Genomic DNA, 19,697 nt, shown 5'->3' on the forward strand with positions numbered 1-19,697 from the left:
GAAGGTTTTTACCCAATTTGTCTTCCAATAGATTTAGTGTTTCTGTTTTAATATTTAGATCTTTGATCCATTTAGATTTTATTTTAGCATATGGTGACAGGCATGGGTCTAGTTTTAGTTTTCAGCATATGGAGAGCCAGTTTTTCCAACACCATTTATTAAAAAGACTGTCATTCTTCCACTGAACATGTTTGGACCCTTTATCAAAGATAAGGTGGTTGAGAGTGTTTGTAGTTTTGGTTGTATCTTCTAATTGATTCCACTGATCTTGGGCTCTGTTTTGGTTCCAGTACCATGTTGATTTTACTACAGTTGCCTTGTAGTATAACTTCAAGTCAGGGATTGTGATACCTCCTGCCTTGCTTTTGCTGCTTATAACTGTCCTTGCTATTCTAGGTCTCTTCTCGCACCAGATGAATTTTAGGAGTGATTTCTTGAGTTCTGTGAGGTATGTTGATGGTATTTTTATTGGGTTGCATTGAATCTGTATAAGTTTTGGGAGAATGGCCATTTTCACAATATTTATTCTTCTATCCATGAGCAAGGGAGGTTTTTCCATTTTCTGAGATCCTCTTCAATTTCATTTTTCAGTGTATTATAATTTTCCTTATATAGGTCTTTCACTTCTTTTGTGAGAGTAATTCCTAAATATTTCATTTTTTTGGTTGCTAGTGTGAAGGATGTTGCCTCTCATTTCTCTCTCTGTGACTTTGTTGTTAGTGTATAGGAATGCTATTGATTTTTGAGTATTGATTCTGTATCCAGCTACATTACTGAATTTATTTATTATATCTAGAAGTCTTTCAATGGAATTTTAGGGATCTTCTATATAGAGTATCATGTCATCTGCAAATAATGATAATTTAACTTCTTCTTTTCCTATCTTTACGCCTTTTATTTCTCTCTCTTGTCTAATTGCTCTGGCCAGTAATTCCAGTACTATATTAAATAGGAGTGGTGATAAGGGACATCCTTGTCTTGTGCCTGATTTTAAAGTAAAGGCCTTCAATTTTTGGCCATTTAGTATGATATTGGCTATTGGTTTGTCATAGATGGCCTTAATTATGTTGAGGGAAAGGCCATCTATTCCAATTTTCTGTAAGGTTCTTATCATGAATGAATGTTGGACCTTATCAAAGGCTTTTTCTGCATATATAGAAATGATCATGTGATTCTTACTTTTGGCTTCATGGATGTGGTGGATTGCATTTATTGATTTACGTAAGTTGAACCATCCATGCATCCCTGGGATGAATCCACTTGGGGTGTATGATCTTCTTGATGATTTGCTGCATCCTATTTGCTAATATTTTATTGAGGATTTTTGCATCTGTGTTCATTAGGGAGACTGGTCTGTAGTTCTCTTTTTTCAGTTGGGTCCTTCTCAGATTTTGGTACTAGAGTAATATGTGCTTCTAGGAACGATTTAGGAAGGTTGCTTCCCTTTCAATTTCATTGAAGAGTTTGAGGAGTGTTGGCATTATGTCATCTTTGTATTTCTTCTGGAATTCTGCAGTGAATCCGTCTGGGCCTGGGCTCTTCGTTGTAGGTAAAGATTTAGTTACGTTTTCAATTTCATTAATAGAAATTGGCTTATTCAGGAGTTTTACATCTTCATGACCTAGCTTTGGTAGTTTGTGTGCTTCTAGGAATCTGTTTATTTCCTTTGTGTTATCAAACCTTTGAGAGTAGAGGTTTTCGAAATAAATGTTGATGATCTTCTGTATTTCTGTAGGGTCTGTAGTGATTTTGCCTCTTTCATTCCTTATTGCATGAATATGAGCTTTTTCTTCTTTTTTTTAAAATAAGGTTGGCTAGGGGCTTGTTGATTTTATTTATGCTTTCAAAGAACCAGCTGTTTGATTTGTTGATTTTTTGGATTGTTTTTTTGTCTCTCTTGCATTGATTTCTGCTCTGATTTTTATAATTTCTTCTCTTCTTTTGGCTTTGGGCTTGACTTGCTCTTCTTTTTCTAGATGTTTGAGGTGTAACATCAGGTTATTTATTTGTATTCATTCCATTTTCCTGATGTGTGAACTCATTGCAATGCATTTTCCTCTGAGGACAGCTTTCATTGTATCCCACAGATTCCATAAGTTGTATTTGTGATTTCATTTGTTTGTAAGTATTGTTTAATTGCTTCTTTAATTTCCTCTGTGACCCACAGATTATGTAAGAGTGTGTTATTCAGTTTCCATGTGTTTGTGGGATTTTTGCAGTATCTTTTATCATTAATTTCTAATTTCACAGCACTATGGTCCAATAGTATGTAAAGGATAATTTCGACCCTTTTGACTTTATTTAAATACGTTCTGTGAATTAATATATAGTCTATTTTAGAGAATGACCCATGTACTGCTGAGAAGAATGTGTATTCTGTTGTTGTTGGGTGATATACTCTGTATATGTCTATTCAGTCCATTTGTTCACAGGTGCAGTTCAGTTCTTTTATTTCTTTGTTGATTTTCTGTCTGATTGATCTGTCCATTGGTGTCAATGGTGTGTTAAGATCTCCTGTTAGAATTGTGTTACTGCTAATTTGGTTTTTCATTTCTGTTAGTACTTGTTTTATATAACAGGGTGCTCTGGAGTTTGGTGCATATATACTTAAGATAGTTATCTCTTCCTCTTGAAGTTTTCCCCTAACCAGTATGTAGTGTCCTTCTTTATCCCTTCTGATCATTATTGGCTTGAAATTCAGGGTATCTGCAAACAGAATAGCTACCCCGCTTTTTTTTTTTTTTTTTTTTTTTTTTTTTTGGTTCCTGTTGCATGAAGTATGGTTTTCCATCCTTTGAGTTGGAGTCTGTGAGTATCCTTTTGGGTTAGATGGGTTTCTTATAGACAGCATATGGTTGGATTCTGTTTCTTGATCCATTCTGCCAGTGTTTCTTTTAATTGGTGCTTTGAGACCATTTACATTAATGGTTGTAACTGTTATATATTGGTAGGGCCCTGTTTAGTGGTTTTTTTCCTAAATGTATCTAGGCTGTCTTTCAGTATTCTTTTCAGGATTGACTTGGTGATCATGAAGTTTTTCAGCTGTTCTTTTTTGTGGAAGTATCTTATTTCTCCATTGATTTTGAAGGACAGTTTTGCAGGGTACATCAGCCTAGGTTGGAAATCATTTTGCTTTAGGATCTGGAATACTTCACTCATGCTCTTCTTGACTTTATTGTTTGTGCTGAGAAGTCTGCTGTGATTCTGATAGGTTTTCCTTTATAGGTGATTTGTCTTTCCTCTCTGACAGCTTTTTTTTTTTTTTAACTTTTTATCGGTACCAGGGATTGACCTCACAACTGCCTGCTTGCAAGGCAGGTGCTTATGCTGCTGAGCTAAACCCCCAGCCCCTCTCTGACAGCTTTTAATATTCTATTTTTTTGTTCAATTTCTGGGATGTTCATTATTATATGTCTGGGTATAGATTTATTTTGGTTATGGCCAATTGGAGTTCTGTACATTGATTTTTTTTTTTTTTTTTTTTTTTTTTTTGTCTTTTTCCTTTTTACTGGTATCAGGGATCAAACTCACGACTGCCTGCTTGCAAGGTAGGCGCTTATGCCGCTGAGCTAAATCCCCAGCCCCTGCTTCACTGATCTTGATATCAGTTTCTAATCTCATGTTTGGGAAATTTTCAGCTATTCTCTAAATATCCTCTTGACATCCTTTATGTTGTCCCCTTCATTTTCATTTATCCCTATTAACCTTATGTTGTTCCTTTTTGCATCATCTTGCAAGTGTTGAATTGTTATTTCCTGATTTCTTATTTTTAAAAGATCCTTCCTTTCCTGTTTGCTAGCTGCAATCTTGTCTTCGAGGTCTGAGATTCTATCTTCACATTCATTGAGGTGGTTTTTACAACTTTCAATGGAGTTTTTGATTTCCTGTATATCTCTTTGCATCTGTTTTATGTATTCTGTTTGTTTCTTATATTGTTCATCCAGGGATTCTATCTTTTAGTTTAGGTCCTCCAATTTTTTAACTGTGTCTTCTTTAGATATGTTCAGCATCTCCTTCATTTCTTTTATCATTTCTTCTTTTACCTGAGAGATTATTTCTAGTTTGAATTCCTTTAAGGTTTCTTTATTTCCAAAGTTGCTTCTTTATTTCAGTTACTATTATTTAAGGTATTTCAGGTGTGTGGAATGTGTTTTCTTCTATGCATGTGGTTCCTAGCTTTCTTGGGATGGGCTGGATGTTTGATGCTGCATTTTGGTCTTTCGTTTTGTCATTTTCCTATATTTTCGAGCTTCAAGTGTTGTTCAAAGTGAGGGAGAGAGCTCCCCCAGACCGCGTCTAGGCCCCACAGCCTGGGCCCACAGGAAACCACGGCTTGGCCCCTCAGGCGAGGAAGAGTGTTCCTCAAGACTGGGACTTGATTTCGTGCCTAAACCCGACTGGCTGGGCCCAGCAGGAAACCGTGCACTGGTCCCCAGGCGACAAAGAGAGTTCCCCTAGACTGGGGCAGGATTCCTTGGTTAGACCCCACTAGCTGGCCCCAGCAAGAAACCACAGGCTGGTCCCCAGGTGACAAAGAAAGCTCCCCTAGTCTAGGGCCGGATTCCCTGCCTACCCGACTCTCTGGTCCCAGCAGGAAACCGCAGGCAGATCCCCAGGCAACGAAGAGATTTCCCCCAGACCGGGGCGGGATTCCTGGGGCAGGGTTCCTTGCCTAGGCCCCACTCCCTGGTCCCGGCAGGAAACTGTGCGCTGGACCCCAGGGGACAAAGAAAGTTCCCCTAGACTGGGGCAGAATTCCGTGCCTCCCTGATTCGCTGGTCCTGGCAGGAAACCGCAGGCCGACCCCCAGGCAATGAAGAGAGTTTCCCCAGACGAGGGCAGGATTTCTTTTCTAGGCCCCACTCACTGGTCCTGGCAAGAAACCACACGCTGGTCCCCAGGCGACAAAGAAAGTTCCCCTGGGTAGAACACTTTGTACAGTACTTTGTTCATACGTTTTTGTTCACACGTTTAAGCCCATTTGTTCACAAGTTTTTGATTCAATCCTATTGTTTCTTTGCTGACTTTCTGTCTAGTTCATCTGTCTCTGTGTCAGTGGTGTTAAGGTCTCCCATAATATTTGTGTTATTGCTTATTTGATTCTAAATTTCTATTAATATTTGTTTTACATAGCTGGATGCTCCTCATGTTCACATTGTCTGGAAACAATACAGCTACCCTAGTGTTTTTGGGTTTCTGTTGCTTGAAGTATTGTTTTTTATTCTTGGTTTTGTCACTTTCTTTTTCTTTTATACCTATCAATCTTATATTATTTTCCATTGCATCATCTTGCAACTGTTGAACTGTTATTTCCTGATTCCTTGTTATTTTAAAAAGATACTTCATTTTTTGTTCACTAGCTGCAGTCTTATCTTCTAGATCTAAAAGTCCATCTTCACATTCATTTAAGTGGTTTTATCAAAGTTTGATAGAATTTTTGATTTCCTAGAATCTTCTTGAACCTGTTTCATGCATTCTCTTTCTTACATTGTTCATGCAAGGTTTGCAACTTTCTGCAGTGCTCCTTAATTTTTTACTTATGTGTTCTTTACATGTGTTAAGCATTTCTTTTATTATGTTTATCACTTCTTCTTTTACCTGGGAGGTTATTTCTAATCTGAGTTCCTTCACAGCTTTATGGAATTGCTTCCTTCAGTTGCTATCATTTCAGAAGTTTCAAGTGTATGGGTTACACTTTTCTTCTATGTCCATATTCCTAGGCTTATTTGGGATGGCCTACAGGTTGAAATTCATTTTGTCATTTTCTTGTATTCCCTGGGTCCCTATTAGCAGTGAAAGGCTCCCCAGATGGAGGTTATGCACTGGGTGGACCTTTAGTATCCCCTCTGTTGCTCACTGAAGCTCCTAGGCTGCTAGAGGTCACTGGGCAGGGCCCTACCAGGTTCTGAGTGGTGTAGTAAGGCTGAATGCTATGTGAAGTACACTGGGCAGGCTTTCAACTTACACCATGTGGCACACCAAAATTCTCTGGCTTCTTGGTGTCTCTGAACAGCGGCTCCTGGCTATCTGGAAGATAGCCCAGTGATGATCCAAAGATTCCAGACTGTTGGGGATGCTGCCAGGGGCCTACTAGATTCTCAGTAAAGACCTGCAGCTGTGCAGCTAGGTAGGGATTGCTGTGGCAGGCTTCAGCTTGCCTGTACAGCTCTGGCTCCCTGGAGGTTGCTGGGCAGGGCCCAGCCAGGACCTCAATCTGTGTTTGACTATTGTTTTGATCTTGTAATTTAGACTGGGCCTGTAGTTTAGATGTTTTGTATAACCTTCAAAATGACTTGAATTTGACTCTCTTGCTTCAGCCTTCCAGAGGCTGAGTTTACAGGCATAAACTACCATGCCTGGTTTACAGCCTCCCCCACACCCACTCTTTCCATATGGTTTTGGTGACCTAAGCACATTATTTGTATCATTATGTTTACAAGCAGTTGATCTAATTAGAAATATTACAGGCAGTGAGACAGGGCTAGGCCCTCAAGGAAGCCAGCACAGAGGACCAAATGTCTTATGATCTTGGAGGAGATATATACGTCTTGCTTTGGTCCAGATTGCAAGACAGAAGACAAAACAAATGCAACCATATCCAAAGTATAAACATTAGGGATTAGGTTTGAATCACCTGGAGAAGACAGAAGTCACTATCCCTATTCCTATGGAAAGAGTTACTGATCCCTAAAAATGCTTGCTTGCTATGTGACTTGCTTCCCCATTTGTCTCTGATTTGGTCAAATTTACCTAAACAACTAAACTTATTAGTTGACCATAGTTTGATCTCACCTCATGCCTGTCTGCCTCATGATTTCCCAGTTTTCCCCAATTTAGGCCCTCTTACCTCATGATTTTACTCTATAAACATTCCTAGAAAATATGGAATCTTTGGCAACCCACACCTCAACCCTTCTGTCTATTGAACTGAAGCTCTCTTTTCTTTTCTTTCTTTCTTTTTTTTTTTTTTTTTTGGTACCAAGATTCAAATGAAGCTTTCTCTCAATAAATATTTCTGCTCTTAGTCTCCATTGTTCCTAAAATTCATTCAATCTTGGAGAACGTGAACTCATACTGTACATATGCTAAGTCAGAAATTTCTGTTCCCCATACCAATTATACATGCTGTCTACACTTTTCCATCATTTCAATCTTACGCATTTCTCAATATTATGTCTGTAGTAAGACATTAAAACCCAGGTGTAGGAGGGCAAGTCTGTCATCCCAGCATTCTTACAGGCTAAGAGGAAGGATCAGAAAATGCCAACCTGAGCAATGTAACGCCTTTGCAAAACTCTGTTGCACAATTTTTTTAAAAAAATCTAGGAATGTAGGTTAGTACAGTTAGTGCCCCCTACCATGGGGAGGGCTAACTGAAATTACAGAATAATGAAAAGATAGAATTGGGAAAATGAGTGGAAATGATTACTTAATAGAATAATTGTTTACTACCAGAAGTTCTGTGAAAGATATTTTATTTACTAACCATCAGTAATGAATACATTTTTCTTTTTCAGAGAGACTGTGAAGACAAAACTTTTTGTTCATCGTTCTTTCCCAGTCTGTTTTGTGTTTTTTGGTATCCTGTCATACCCCTTTATCTGCCTACTTTGCCTTTTTTTTTTTTTTGAGACAGAATTTTGTTATGTAACTAAGGCTGGACTTTAATTTACTGTGAGCCCAGAATAGCTTCTAAATCATGGCATGACTTGCTGCTTTAGTATCTCTAGTACTGGATTTACAGATGTATTGTTTCTTTTCAACCTGATACTCTTTTATTATATAGATTAACAAATCTAGTCTTTTAGCTATACATGTCTTGAGTAACCAAAATTAGGAACTTTTCCTTTGTGAATATTTTAGGTGTTTAAAGTAAATTCCAGTCAGGAGAGTCTTAGCATCTGGCACTTTAGTGAACTGTAGTGCTGAAATTGATTCGGACCACCAAACGCAATTCCTCACTCCAAGTAAGCCCATTGTCTCCATTTTCCGCTCACTAGTGCTGCCTGGGGGTCATATTCACAGTTCCATTCCTTGTGGGTTTTTCAGAGATAGAATACAGTACTGTTAGCATCAAGTACTAGTTCACTGCTACTAATGTACTTAGCTAGGATGGGAAGAGGTCATCTGGAGTACGTATGACCGGAGGCGTCATTGACAGTATCATTGTTTCATTGTGTCCTCACTGCGTGAGGCGTACACTTCATCTACCTGCAGGGGAAACACATCAGTAAGAAGAAGGGCCTCAGGTACTTGGGAACCCCCAGCAGCCTAAGCCATCTTAGTGGGGTAGCCCGCCAGCTTGTAAGTGCTACGGACTGTCCTCTATGTTGCCTTGCCCTTGAAATCTTTCTGCCCACCTTCCGCTTGTTTCTCCTCCCCACCTAAGTATTCGAGCGATGGTATTTTGTTCTACGAAATGGACTCTACACCAGCCACACTTGATTAGGTGGAACTAAACCCTCTGTTTCAGGGTTTTATTTCACTGGTTCATAATCTGCTAAAGCTGCCCCGAAGCCAAAGTAAGTAGAAATTTTAGAAAACTTCTGACTCCCATAATCCTAAGGGAAGAAAAAGAGTGCCTGGGGTAGAGGGAAAAGGGAGGAACGAGGGAAGGGGATGAAAAACGTTTTCCACTAAAGACTAAAAACAGTAATTCCTCGCTACTTTCCGAGAACTCAAACGTGTCGCTTTGGTAGTGGGCGACGACAACAAAATTCTCGCGATTCCCAGAAGTTGTGACGAGACTCAAAGATCTCGCGAGGTTATGACTTAAGCACGAGAGTATCTAAGGCAAAAGTAACGGCTACTTTAAAACGGTGGTGTTAGTAGTGATGGTGGTGGAGGTGTTGGCGAGCACCGAAGAGGCAGATACGTGTCTTGCGTGCTGATGTACTCTGCAGAGTAAGTGTAATACTAGTGTCGCCGGACTGTAAACGAATAGTTGTCAGAAGTCCGGCTTTCGGACTTAAAACCTGCAGTGAGATACCTCAAGTTCTCCGTTCTTTCCAGGGATGAGTCATGTGACTGTGGGAAATACGCTGGGCGGCGTGGACCAGCAGGTAAGATGAAATAAGCCTACTTGTTCGAAGACTTAACATGACGAAGTGTTTATTGAGCTCGTTTTCTCTACTATTGGCTTCCGTATCGTGGGGTGGCCTGTGTAAAATGGGGAAAGAATGTGAACTGAGCCATAAAGAATTGTTAGTGACAAAGTGCGTTGGCAGTAACCTGATTATCAGGCATAGCCTAGGGTATTGGGTTCAATGGCGCGTAATGGCGGACTTACTATAAAGGAACGCTGTTCCGTGGAAACGCGCATATGCGGGCGCCCACTAATTTGTGACGTTTAGGAACGCAAGATGGGTCCTTTTGGGGCACTTTCTGAGGGGTTGGTTTATGGTCATTTCTGTTTAATTCTATGCTGCTACCCTGCCTTGTAGTAGCAGGACAATATAAAGCGAGCGATGAGGAGATGTTATGTGATTTTGTGTTCCATGGAGTGGAAAGTCTTGTGACGCGTGAGAACAGGAAAGGAATGGTGGGGACTAGAGGCCGGAAAGGAATGGCTGCCACGAGTTGTCTTAATCCCTGTCTGGAGATAACCGAGGTCAGGCGCTAGCTGGGGCGGATACACTGTGCTTTTGTACAGTCACTTGTAAAAGTAGTTACTGAATAGCAAGTTAGCCAAAGGCAGTTTTATTTTTATTGTAATTTGTATGCTTTAGTTAAAGCGTGTGGACGGGCTCAGTGGCACATCCCTGTAATACCAGCATACGGGAGATTGAGGCAGGAAGATGACTGCAAATTGGTGGTTAGTCTGAGCTAAACTACATAGCGGGCTCCTGTCAGAAAAACAAAGTACGAGGAGATAGGGTGTTTTTTTTGTTTTGTTTTGTTTTGTTTTGTTTTTTGTGTTTTTTGGGGGGGCGGGGTGGTGGCATTATTTGCCAGTGCAGGAAGGTTAAAGCAAGACTCTTTCTTCTTTTAAATGGAATACTTTAGCATTTGAGGTATTGACCGCCGGGAAGAGAGTGCATATTTTTAGAAGTGGTGTTCACAAACTTTACCATTGCAAGAATCTGTCACTACTGTAGTTTTGTTTTTGATGGATTTTTTGAGTTATGTAGACCGTTTATCAGGTTTTCTGCGGTCAATCTCCTGACATTTAAGGCGTTTAAATGTTGTATGTAATTAAAAGGATTTGCTAGTTTATATGTTTGAAGGTTTTATTTTCTGTTTGCAAGACGATTATGTTAATACTAGCGTTTGTCAAGATCTAATGTGTTAAAATACAGCATCGAAATAGAAATAGGGCTGAAATTGCTGAAATTTCAAGGCCAGCCTAGTCCTTGTCTAAAAACAAAACAAATGATTTTAACACTTGTTAAACAAAAAATTTTTGTAAGCTATAACAAAGTGAAATAGCTTTTTTTCCCTATTGTATTGGTATCTGTTGGTGTGAGAAAAGAATTGAGGTTAAGGTGGTTTTATTTTTTTTTTTTTTTTTTTTTTTTTAAATTTTTATTTAAGGAGAAAAGAAAAGAAAAAAAAAACAGTGAAGGGTACAAGTTATACAGATTTACAGAAGAAAAAAATGCGCAGTAGGAGATCACTAGTTAATAGATTACATATTGCCATCTTAGAAATAATTGTTCAAGTCACAGAATTAAAGTTTGTAGAGTGGACATTCCAGCAATGATACTGCAAACAGTTCTGTTCAATGATCCATTAGAACTCTGTGATATCATTTTCTGTCTTATACATTTAAATATACATGCAGTTATATAGTTTAGAGCACTTTCTTTTCCTCTCTTTTGTACAGTGACTATTACACATTTTGGGTTTCATTGCTCCCACTGTTCTTATTGCTTTTTTGGAAGAGAGTAAAACCAAATGTGACATAACAGAACAGAATCGGTCAAGTCAAAAGGGTGGATATAATAGATAATATAAAAACATAATACAAGGTGATCAACAATGGTTACCCTAATGCCTCCCGCTATTTCTAATAGAATTGCCTATATCATTAGTTGTAATACTATTGAACAAAACCGTAAAGGATAAAACCGACAAAACCAAAACATTGGAGATATTGTAAGGTGGTTTTAGAAATGTTTTAAAGCATTGAATGTAATTTAATTTTCTTATTATATTTATGGCTAAAGACCTAAACTTGTCGAATGTATAAGTGGAAGGAATATTGCCACTCTTCAAGTACCAAGCATCAGTGCTGTGATATGTAAATTTATTATGCTTTACTTAGCATCTTTTGGATGGTGACAGTACAGTGTTCTGGATTCTGATGTCCAGGAGTTTTGTTTGTTTGAGACAGGATAGGTTGCATATTCGGATTGGTTTTAATTACTGTGAAGGCTGACCCCAAAGTCCTGATTATCATAATCCTGCCTGAGCTGACGTCCTTAGTACTGGAATGATAGATGTGCACCATCATATCTCGATGATGTCCAAGAGTTCATCGGAGTGCAGTGTTGTTTAGAACATAAAGAAATCAAGGAATTTTCAAATGTTCCTTTTTTTAAGTTGAAAATAGTATCAGGAAGTAATCAGTGGCATTAAGATTAGTCTTCAAAGACAATTACTAAATTTCGTTACAGAAAAGTTGAAAGGACATTTTAAATTTGGTATTTGCTTTATAAAATGGTTTGCTAAGATCCTGTGTTAATTCATGATCTGCCTGTCGTCATTGCCATGCTTTGTGAATTTAAAAGCATTCGTAAAACTTTAAAGGCAAACAAAAGCCATTAGCAAATGCCATGATGCTATTTGATTTTCTTTCCTTTAGTTTATATGTACCTGTGTTGTATTTAATGCCTCTCTTCCAGTTGGCTGGTCTAGACCTGAACTCTTGTGATAATCAGAGTGGGGGAGCAGGTACAGCAAGCAGTAAGTAAAAAATTATATGAAGATGTGTGCATTCTCTCCTGAACTGTGTTAAATTTATCAAGACCATTTGTATATTTATAATCTATAGTTACCATTAGTCTTTTTTTTTTTTTTTTTTTTTTTTTTTTTTTTTTAGACAGGTCTTACTGTGCAGTTCAGACTGGCTTAGAGCTCACTTTATAGTGCAGGTGATCCTTCTGTCTCAGTTTCTCAAGTGCTCAGATTAAAAGCATGTGCCACAATACCCAGTTTAGCCCCCAGCCATTTTCTCTTAAAGAATTTGAAGCATAGTGCGTTGTGTTAGCCATGTGAAAAGAAATTTGTTTTTAACATGTTAGGCTGGGTTTCATGGCACACATTTCTTATTGCCAGCACTTGGGAAATTCAGGTAAGGTAATTACTGCAAGTTTGAGGCCGCATGTGCTACATAGTGTGTTCATGACCAATCTGAATTACCTAGTGAGAAACTGTTTCTAAAACAGTTGGATATAAAAGAGCACTGGGACTTTTTGGAGTTAGTATTTTGGAAAGGAGGGTAGTTAGGTGGTTACTTAACTATCACAATTTAAGCAAGTGCCATTGGATTTTTTAATATTGAAGATTAAATTTTGTGCTTTTGCAATAGTAAGTGACTTCTTTGTACTTTTACTTATGCATGGATCAGGTGACAGACTTTAATTTTTAAAAGCTCAAGAAATAAAACAATTGCTTTAAATTTTTTCTTTTCAGCCTTTTTATATGTTTTTAATGTGTAGTATTTTATCCTAGGAGAAAAAGTAGCTCTTAGTAATTTGACATTTTGATAAACTTTGGTAGAATATAATACATATGAGTTCAATTTTTGCATTTTCTCTTTTAGAGGGACGTTACATACCCCCTCATTTAAGGAACAGAGAAACATCTAAAGGTATGAGTGTGACATTTTGCAGAAGGCATTTTTCTCGACAGTCTCGTATATTTTCAGTCTTGTTTGGCCTACTCAGTATGTAATGCAGGCTAGTATCAAACCTGCCTCAGCTTCCTGAACCCTGGGATTAACAAATGTGCACCACCACAATCAGGTACTGTGTGGGGTATGTGTAAATTAAACAACTTTAGCACAAGACTTCCCAGCTGTTTAAAAGTGAGACATAAATTAACACAGTTAAACCTAATCTTTTTTTTTTAATTTTATTTAAAAGGCAAAAGAGAAAAAACAAAACAAAACAAAGCAGTGTAAGGGTACAATTAATACAGAGGTACAAAAAAAAACTGTAAGAAATCACCAGTTACTAGATTACATTTATCATCTTAGAGATAGTTGCTTAAGTCACAATATCAAAACATACAAAGTGGACATTCAAACAGTGAGACTGCAAACAGTTGTATTCAATGATCCAACCAAAAACATTAATATGGTCATCTATTTAACACCCCTAAACACACTTGCAGTTGTATACTTTAGAGCACTTTTTTTCCCTTTCTTTTTTTTTTTTTTTTTTTTTTTTGTCTTTTTCATTTTTATTGGTACCGGGGATCGAACTCACGACCGCCTGCTTGCAAGGCAGGTGCTTATGCCGCTGAGCTAAACCCCCAGCCCCCTTCCCTTTCTTTTTTACAACAAAATTTACACATTTTGAGTTTTATTACTCATTAGTTCTTACTACTTTTTTTTTTTTTGGAAGAGAATAAAGTCAAGTATGGCAAAACAAAGCTGTCAGTCAAAACTAAGGGTAGACATAGCACATGATGTAAAAACAGAGTACAAGGTTATCGACAATGGTTACCATAATGCCTCGTGCTTCCTTAAAAAGAATTGTCTATCTCATAAGGTATTATAAAGGTGAACAAAACAGTAGAGAACAAGACCAATAAAACCTAAACCTTGTAGACACTACAGGACTTCCAAAGAAGATAATAGTCAAACCAGAATGGGCATCATAGTGAATCTTACTGCCTTCAAAGTAGTTGCCTATAGTTTAACTTAATCTTAAAATGGTATGGTGGCAGTACCTCTAATCTTAGCTACTCAAGAGACTGAGATAGGACGATTGCAAGTTCAAGGAGATTCTGGGCAATTTAGCAAAACCATGTCCAAGTAAAAGGTTAGAAAAGGGCTAGATTTAGTTCTCTGAGTTCAGATCCTTATACTAAAAGAAAAATCCCTTTTAACTTGGTTCAAGTTTTAAGGATTTGCCAATCTTTTTAGAATTGAATTTGCTGTTTTTATATTGTTGTTAATAAAATGAATTGTCATAGTAATAGTTTACTGAAGTATGGAATGAAGGTATGGTATTGATTCTGAACTGTATTTTTTTTTTTTTTTGACACTGGGTCTCCCTATGTAGTAGTTCAGCTGACCTTAAGCTTACCTTGTAGTCCAGGCTGACTTTAAATTTGAGGCAGCCTTCTTGCGTCAGCCTCCCAGGTGCTATTAGAGATGTGCACCAGCACACCAAGATAAACATTTTTCCTTTTTTTTTTTTTTTTTTTTCTCTTTTTGTCTGTTGTCATTTTAAGACAGGGTTTTGCTGTGCAGTTCAGGCTGGCCATGACCTCATTTTGTAGTCCAACCTGGCCTTGAACTCCAAGCACTCCTAGATCCTCTCACCTCAAGCCTCCCTAGTGACGGGATTACGGGCATGCACCATTATGTGCAAGATCACCTCACTAAATTATACTTTCTGCCTCACTCAGGTAGAAGCTTACCCTGGGCCCTATGCCTGTGGGCTTCAGGACCAGAAGTCATGAGGCAAGGGCAGAGATGGCAACAAGTGCAGGCAGCTAGGGCAATACTATGAGCGGCAGCAGAAGTAGAGGTGTTGGTAGCAGCACTCCCAGACTGTGAACTCGGGAGGAGCCACCCTGATCTGAATGCTACCACAGAGGAATATCCACTGTCCGCCGTGACACCCAGCTGTCCTGCTCCTACCTCACATCCTTGAACCAGGGACAACCAGTTCATTGAATCATGGACCTATGGCAGTCAGCTGTCATTTGAGACCTCCAACATGCCACCATTGCTTTCTCTGACATTATTCATGGCTGTCCCAGGATTACGTTGCTTAAATGAAGAGAGAATTAAAAGATTTTTAAATTAATCTTTCATTCCACACAGAAAAAGTAAAAGTTGTCATTAAATAGCTTAATATTTAGAGAGTTGCAAGTCCTACAGAGTCCTGACAGTTTCTAATTTTTGCTTCTTTTTTTTTTTTTTGAAGGCCTCTACCATAAGGAAAGTTCAGGATGGAGCTGCAGTAAAGATAGGGATGCATATAGCAGTTTTGGATCTCGTGATTCAAGGGGAAAGTCCAGTTATTTCAGTGATCGTCGCAGTGGATCAAGGGGAAGGTAAAAAATTTATGAATGCATGTGTTAGTTAGGAATCATTTTGTAAAGGGTGAAACCAGGAGCCTTGTTGCATGCTAGACAAATATTATACTACTAAACTACTTTAGTCTAATTTAGGAATCTTAATTTGCTATATTTTATTTTAATTATTTATTTATTCATTGTCTTTTTGAGACAGGGTCTTGCTGTGCAGTTTGGGCTGGCCTTAGGTTCACTTTGTAGCCCAGGCTGGTCTTGAATTTGCAGTGATCCTCCTGCCTCAGCCTCCCAAGTGCTGGGATTATATGCATGAGTCACCATACTTGGTTTGCTTTTGATTTAATTAACAGGCTGTTTTTCCTTTACAGATAATGTACTAGTTGATTAAGCAAAATGTTGCTTTTGTTTGATATTATTTTTGTTTTGGGAGGAGTCCTTTCTAAATTAGATAAATTTTTTGCAGTAGCATTATGGTAGGTAGACCTGAGGTAAAGTTGTGTGGAATAATATGAAATGTATTTCTACTTGAGATGTTTATGAACTACAATTTTTAAACTTTATTATTTTGGATGAGACAGGGTCTCACTTACGGAGTTGGGATTGGGTCTGAATTTTGCTAAGTCTAGTCAAGGCTGGCCTCAAACTTGAGATAATCCTGCTTCAGCTTTCCCTGATCTGTGGTTATTCTCCTAAACCACCATAGTCAATTTAAATATTTTAAGTTGCTTATTCTGGTAAATTGATATTAATAACTGAATAATTGTATTTAGTTTAGTATTATTTCTGGATTTGTTTTGTTTTGTTTCTCTTGGTGTTATAAGGGAGTTTTTAATCTTGTTTGTTTGTTTGTTTGTTTGTTTGTTTTGGTACTGGGGATTGAACTCATGACTTCGCACTTGCCACACAGGCACTTACATACCACTGAGCTAAATTCATGGCTTTTTTTTTTTTAAGTTGAACTTAGGACTTCATGCTTACCAGGCAGGTGCTGCACCATTGAGCTAAATTCCTGATGTTTTTTGGTTTTACTTTTCATTTCTTTTGGTTTCCTTTGTTTTTTTGACACAGCATCTTGCTATGCAATTCTTTCCAGCATTGAGCTGACTTTGTAGCCAGTGCTGATCTAGAATTTATGATTCTCTTGCCTCAGCCTCCTACGTGCTGGGATTAGAGGTGTAATGCTGCGATACCTGACTATTTTGGTTTTAAAGGATAGATCTTTTTATGTGGACCAGATTGGCCTCTAATTCATGGCTTTCCTGCCTTAACCTCCTAAGTTTTGGAATATTATTTTTGAACCACCAAACCAAACTGCTTTCAGTTTATTATAAATGACTAAAAGTAAAACTTAAAGTCTTCTCATAAGTACATATTCCTCTCTATATACTTCTTACTTGTTTTTGCTTTTCTACTACTAGTTGTTTTTCTTTTTTTAAAATAAAAGTGTAAGCTATACCCAAGCAGTAGTTGAATAGAGATCATTTTTACACAACTGGTGTTTGAATTATGTAGAATTATTGACATATCTGAAGAAAAATTATGTTCAGTGTTAACTAAATAGCAATTATGTATGCTGTTTAGATTTGATGATCATGGACGGAGTGATTATGATAGTGCTGGCTGTCGTGACAGAGCTGGCTTTGGCAAATTTGAACGTAGTGGACATAGTCGTTGGTATGACAGATCAGATGAAGATGATTGGTCCAAACCACTTCCTCCAAGTGAACGCTTAGAACAGTAAGTTTTTGAAAAATGTTATTAAGTGTTGTGAAACTTATTATCTAGTATAACATGCATACAATGATCTGATTTCAGGGAACTTTTCTCAGGAGGAAACACGGGGATTAACTTTGAGAAATACGATGATATACCAGTAGAGGCAACTGGCAATAACTGCCCTCCACATATTGAAAATGTAAGATTTTTTAGTTTGACTTTTGAAAACAATGTGTTTTAAAGAGAAAAAAAAAAATACATCAAACATGAAGAACCAAATTTTTTCTTTACTGTAGATAGAGCTAGAAACCCAGTTTTTTAAAATGTACTGTAATACTCTAAAACTGTAAGCACTTACTTGATTGTTTCATTTTATTAATATGAAATATTAATATGAAATAAGCATATCAGAGAGCATTTCTCTTTAACCCTGTTCTTGATTGACCTCCCCCATATATATATAGAGATAGATAGATAGATAGATAGATACAGATATATATAAAATTTTGTGGTTTTTTTGTTTTGTTTTTTGTTTATAGTTCAGTGATGTTGAGATGGGAGAAATTATCATGGGAAACATTGAACTTACTCGTTATACTCGTCCTACTCCGGTGCAAAAACATGCAATTCCTATTATCAAACAAAAAAGAGATTTAATGGCTTGTGCTCAAACAGGTACTCATGTTTGATAGAGTAAAAGTGTATTTTAACTGAGTGTGCCCTATAGTCCTGTAGGGAGGCCTGAATCCTTTGTTTGGCATGACTTTGAGATGTAGCTAGAGATTAGTATAGTTATGTTTAAAAACCTTAGAATCCTTAGGGTGAAACTAGTATTCTTATCAGACCATCTTTGGGTAACTTGTAGCAGATTGTCAACCTGGTAACAAAGAAAATTATGAATACACCTTGGAGAAAGTAACATGGAGAAAGACTGTAAACTAAAATTGTGGGCAAGAGAAAGTATCTCTGACTTATTTTCCTTAGTGTTTAGGGGTATGGTAGGGATAGAACTTTTATATAAGAATTTGTTACAAAGGAAATATTTTTTGTTCACATACTTGTATTTGCATTTTAAATATCTGAAATTTTTAAATATTTTTTGTAAGAAATGGAATAGCATTTTTAATGCGTCTTGAGTTACTGATTTTCAGGCGTTAGCCAGAATCAGACATTTGTTTAAGAAAGGATTTATTTAATATATGAGTTGCTGAAGTGAGCACAAGAAAAGTTGTATTTCAGTATAACCTTGCCTATTTATCCATCTGTGGCTGCAGAAGTCACTGGAAATTGGTGCAGACTGGCCTTCAAGACCTGGTTTTGTTAGACTTTGTTAGACACTATATAAAAATTCACAAACTTTGCTTCCTAAGTGTTGAGATTACAGGCAACTTCTTGTGTCTGAGAACTATTGGTCAGGCCAGGGATTTGGCTCAGTGGCATAAATGTTGCCTGGTAAGGGCGAGGTAGTGAGTTCAATCCCTGGTACCAAAAAAAGAACTACTAGATCTTTTAAGGAAAATTTGCTATAGTTTACTTTCTAATAATATATAATAACTACGTAGAAAAGTCAAAATAAATGATGATGACACATTTGAAACAAAATGATACTTTTATACAAATTAAGCTGTATTGTTCAAAAATGGGTTATTTACTTCAAATTGAGTTTGAGAAATTTGATGAGACCATATTTCAGAATAAAAACTAAAAGTAAAAGAACTCATTGGGGAAGTCCTGGGTTCATCTTCCAAAAGAAAAGAGAAAAGTATAGTAGATAATTTTATGTTCTTTTTTTATATTGCCCTGAAAAAACAGGCAGACAGTAGGATAGACTTTCTTCAAAGGACATGTGGGATATTTTATCATCTCTTCAAATTTAAGCCTGATGTTATAGTGAAAAATCTGTATCAGATGGATTATGATAAATTCAAGGCCAGTCTAAAAAAACATAAGACCCTTTCTCAATCTCCCCATCCCCTAATTCAGATTTGTCACCCCCTCCTGCTCTTTTTAAGACAGGGTCTTGCTCTGCAGTTTCAGGCTTTCAGTTTACTTTGTTAGTCCAGGCTGGCCTCAAATTCAAAGTGATCCTTCTGCCTCAGCCTCCCAATCCCAAATTCAAATTTAATAAGCCATTATTTTCTTCACAGGGTCTGGAAAAACTGCAGCATTTCTTCTACCAATCTTGAGTCAGATATATACAGATGGTCCAGGAGAGGCTTTAAAAGCTGCAAAGGTGAAGATACCTTTATACAGAAATAATTTTTTATTTTAAAAAAGTTTTACACATAATTATAGATCTTTCTAAGCAATGGTAAATACATCTTTTTGTTGCTGTTTGCAGCTTCTAATGAAAATTTGTTTGGTATAGTTTTTAAGCCGTAAAAGAAATTGTTGCTATAATGGACTTTCTAAAAAAAGCTGAAGTTTTGGATCTTTATTGTTTGAAATTCTGCTTAATTCCTTAGGAAAATGGGAGGTATGGACGCCGCAAACAGTACCCAATCTCCTTGGTGTTAGCCCCAACAAGAGAATTGGCTGTGCAGATCTATGAGGAAGCCAGAAAAGTAAGTACACATTATAGTGCTTATTGGTTTGTTTGTTTTGCTGTCTTTTGAGACAGGGCCCCTCTACACAGTTCAGGCTGGTCTTGAGCTCACTTTATAGCCCAAGTTGGTCTGGAGCTTGCAACAAAACTCCTGCCTCAGCCTCCCAAATGCTGTGCTTATAGGCAGGAACCAGCTTACTAGCTTTTTCATTGATCATAA

The 19,697-nt window shown here is 37.5% G+C and overlaps 2 protein-coding genes across 5 annotated transcripts in view; both read left to right on the plus strand.

Annotated features, from left to right (window-relative positions):
- Positions 1-12,794, plus strand: part of LOC134475109 (probable ubiquitin carboxyl-terminal hydrolase FAF-X) — a 185,172-nt gene extending 172,378 nt beyond the window's left edge. Inside the window, exons 46-48 of one of the 2 annotated variants that reach the window (XR_010046058.1) lie at positions 9,013-9,062; positions 11,847-11,907; positions 12,767-12,794. Coding sequence is in view for 1 of the 2 variants with exons in the window: in XM_063244487.1 (XP_063100557.1) it covers positions 7,518-7,631 (114 nt within the window). In the remaining variant the exon portion in view is untranslated. Of the gene's footprint in view, positions 1-7,517; positions 7,640-9,012; positions 9,063-11,846; positions 11,908-12,766 lie in introns of those variants that run through there. The other variant, XM_063244487.1, reaches the window with a different exon arrangement.
- The window catches only part of LOC134475111 (ATP-dependent RNA helicase DDX3Y-like), a 69,873-nt gene that overhangs the window by 18,735 nt on the left and 31,441 nt on the right, over positions 1-19,697 (plus strand). Inside the window, exons 1-10 of one of the 3 annotated variants that reach the window (XM_063244505.1) lie at positions 8,349-8,522; positions 9,013-9,062; positions 11,847-11,907; positions 12,767-12,814; positions 15,108-15,237; positions 16,798-16,953; positions 17,032-17,131; positions 17,472-17,607; positions 19,080-19,165; positions 19,398-19,496. In XM_063244505.1, coding sequence (XP_063100575.1) covers positions 9,015-9,062; positions 11,847-11,907; positions 12,767-12,814; positions 15,108-15,237; positions 16,798-16,953; positions 17,032-17,131; positions 17,472-17,607; positions 19,080-19,165; positions 19,398-19,496 — 864 coding nt within the window. In that variant the 5' untranslated portion in view covers positions 8,349-8,522; positions 9,013-9,014. Of the gene's footprint in view, positions 1-8,348; positions 8,523-8,608; positions 8,905-9,012; positions 9,063-11,846; positions 11,908-12,766; positions 12,815-15,107; positions 15,238-16,797; positions 16,954-17,031; positions 17,132-17,471; positions 17,608-19,079; positions 19,166-19,397; positions 19,497-19,697 lie in introns of those variants that run through there. The other 2 variants (XM_063244504.1, XM_063244506.1) reach the window with 2 other exon arrangements.

The sequence above is a fragment of the Cavia porcellus genome, unplaced genomic scaffold (assembly GCF_034190915.1).
Source record: "Cavia porcellus strain 051 isolate PalLab524CR breed Dunkin Hartley unplaced genomic scaffold, mCavPor4.1 scaffold_61, whole genome shotgun sequence".
Lineage (NCBI taxonomy): Eukaryota > Metazoa > Chordata > Mammalia > Rodentia > Caviidae > Cavia > Cavia porcellus.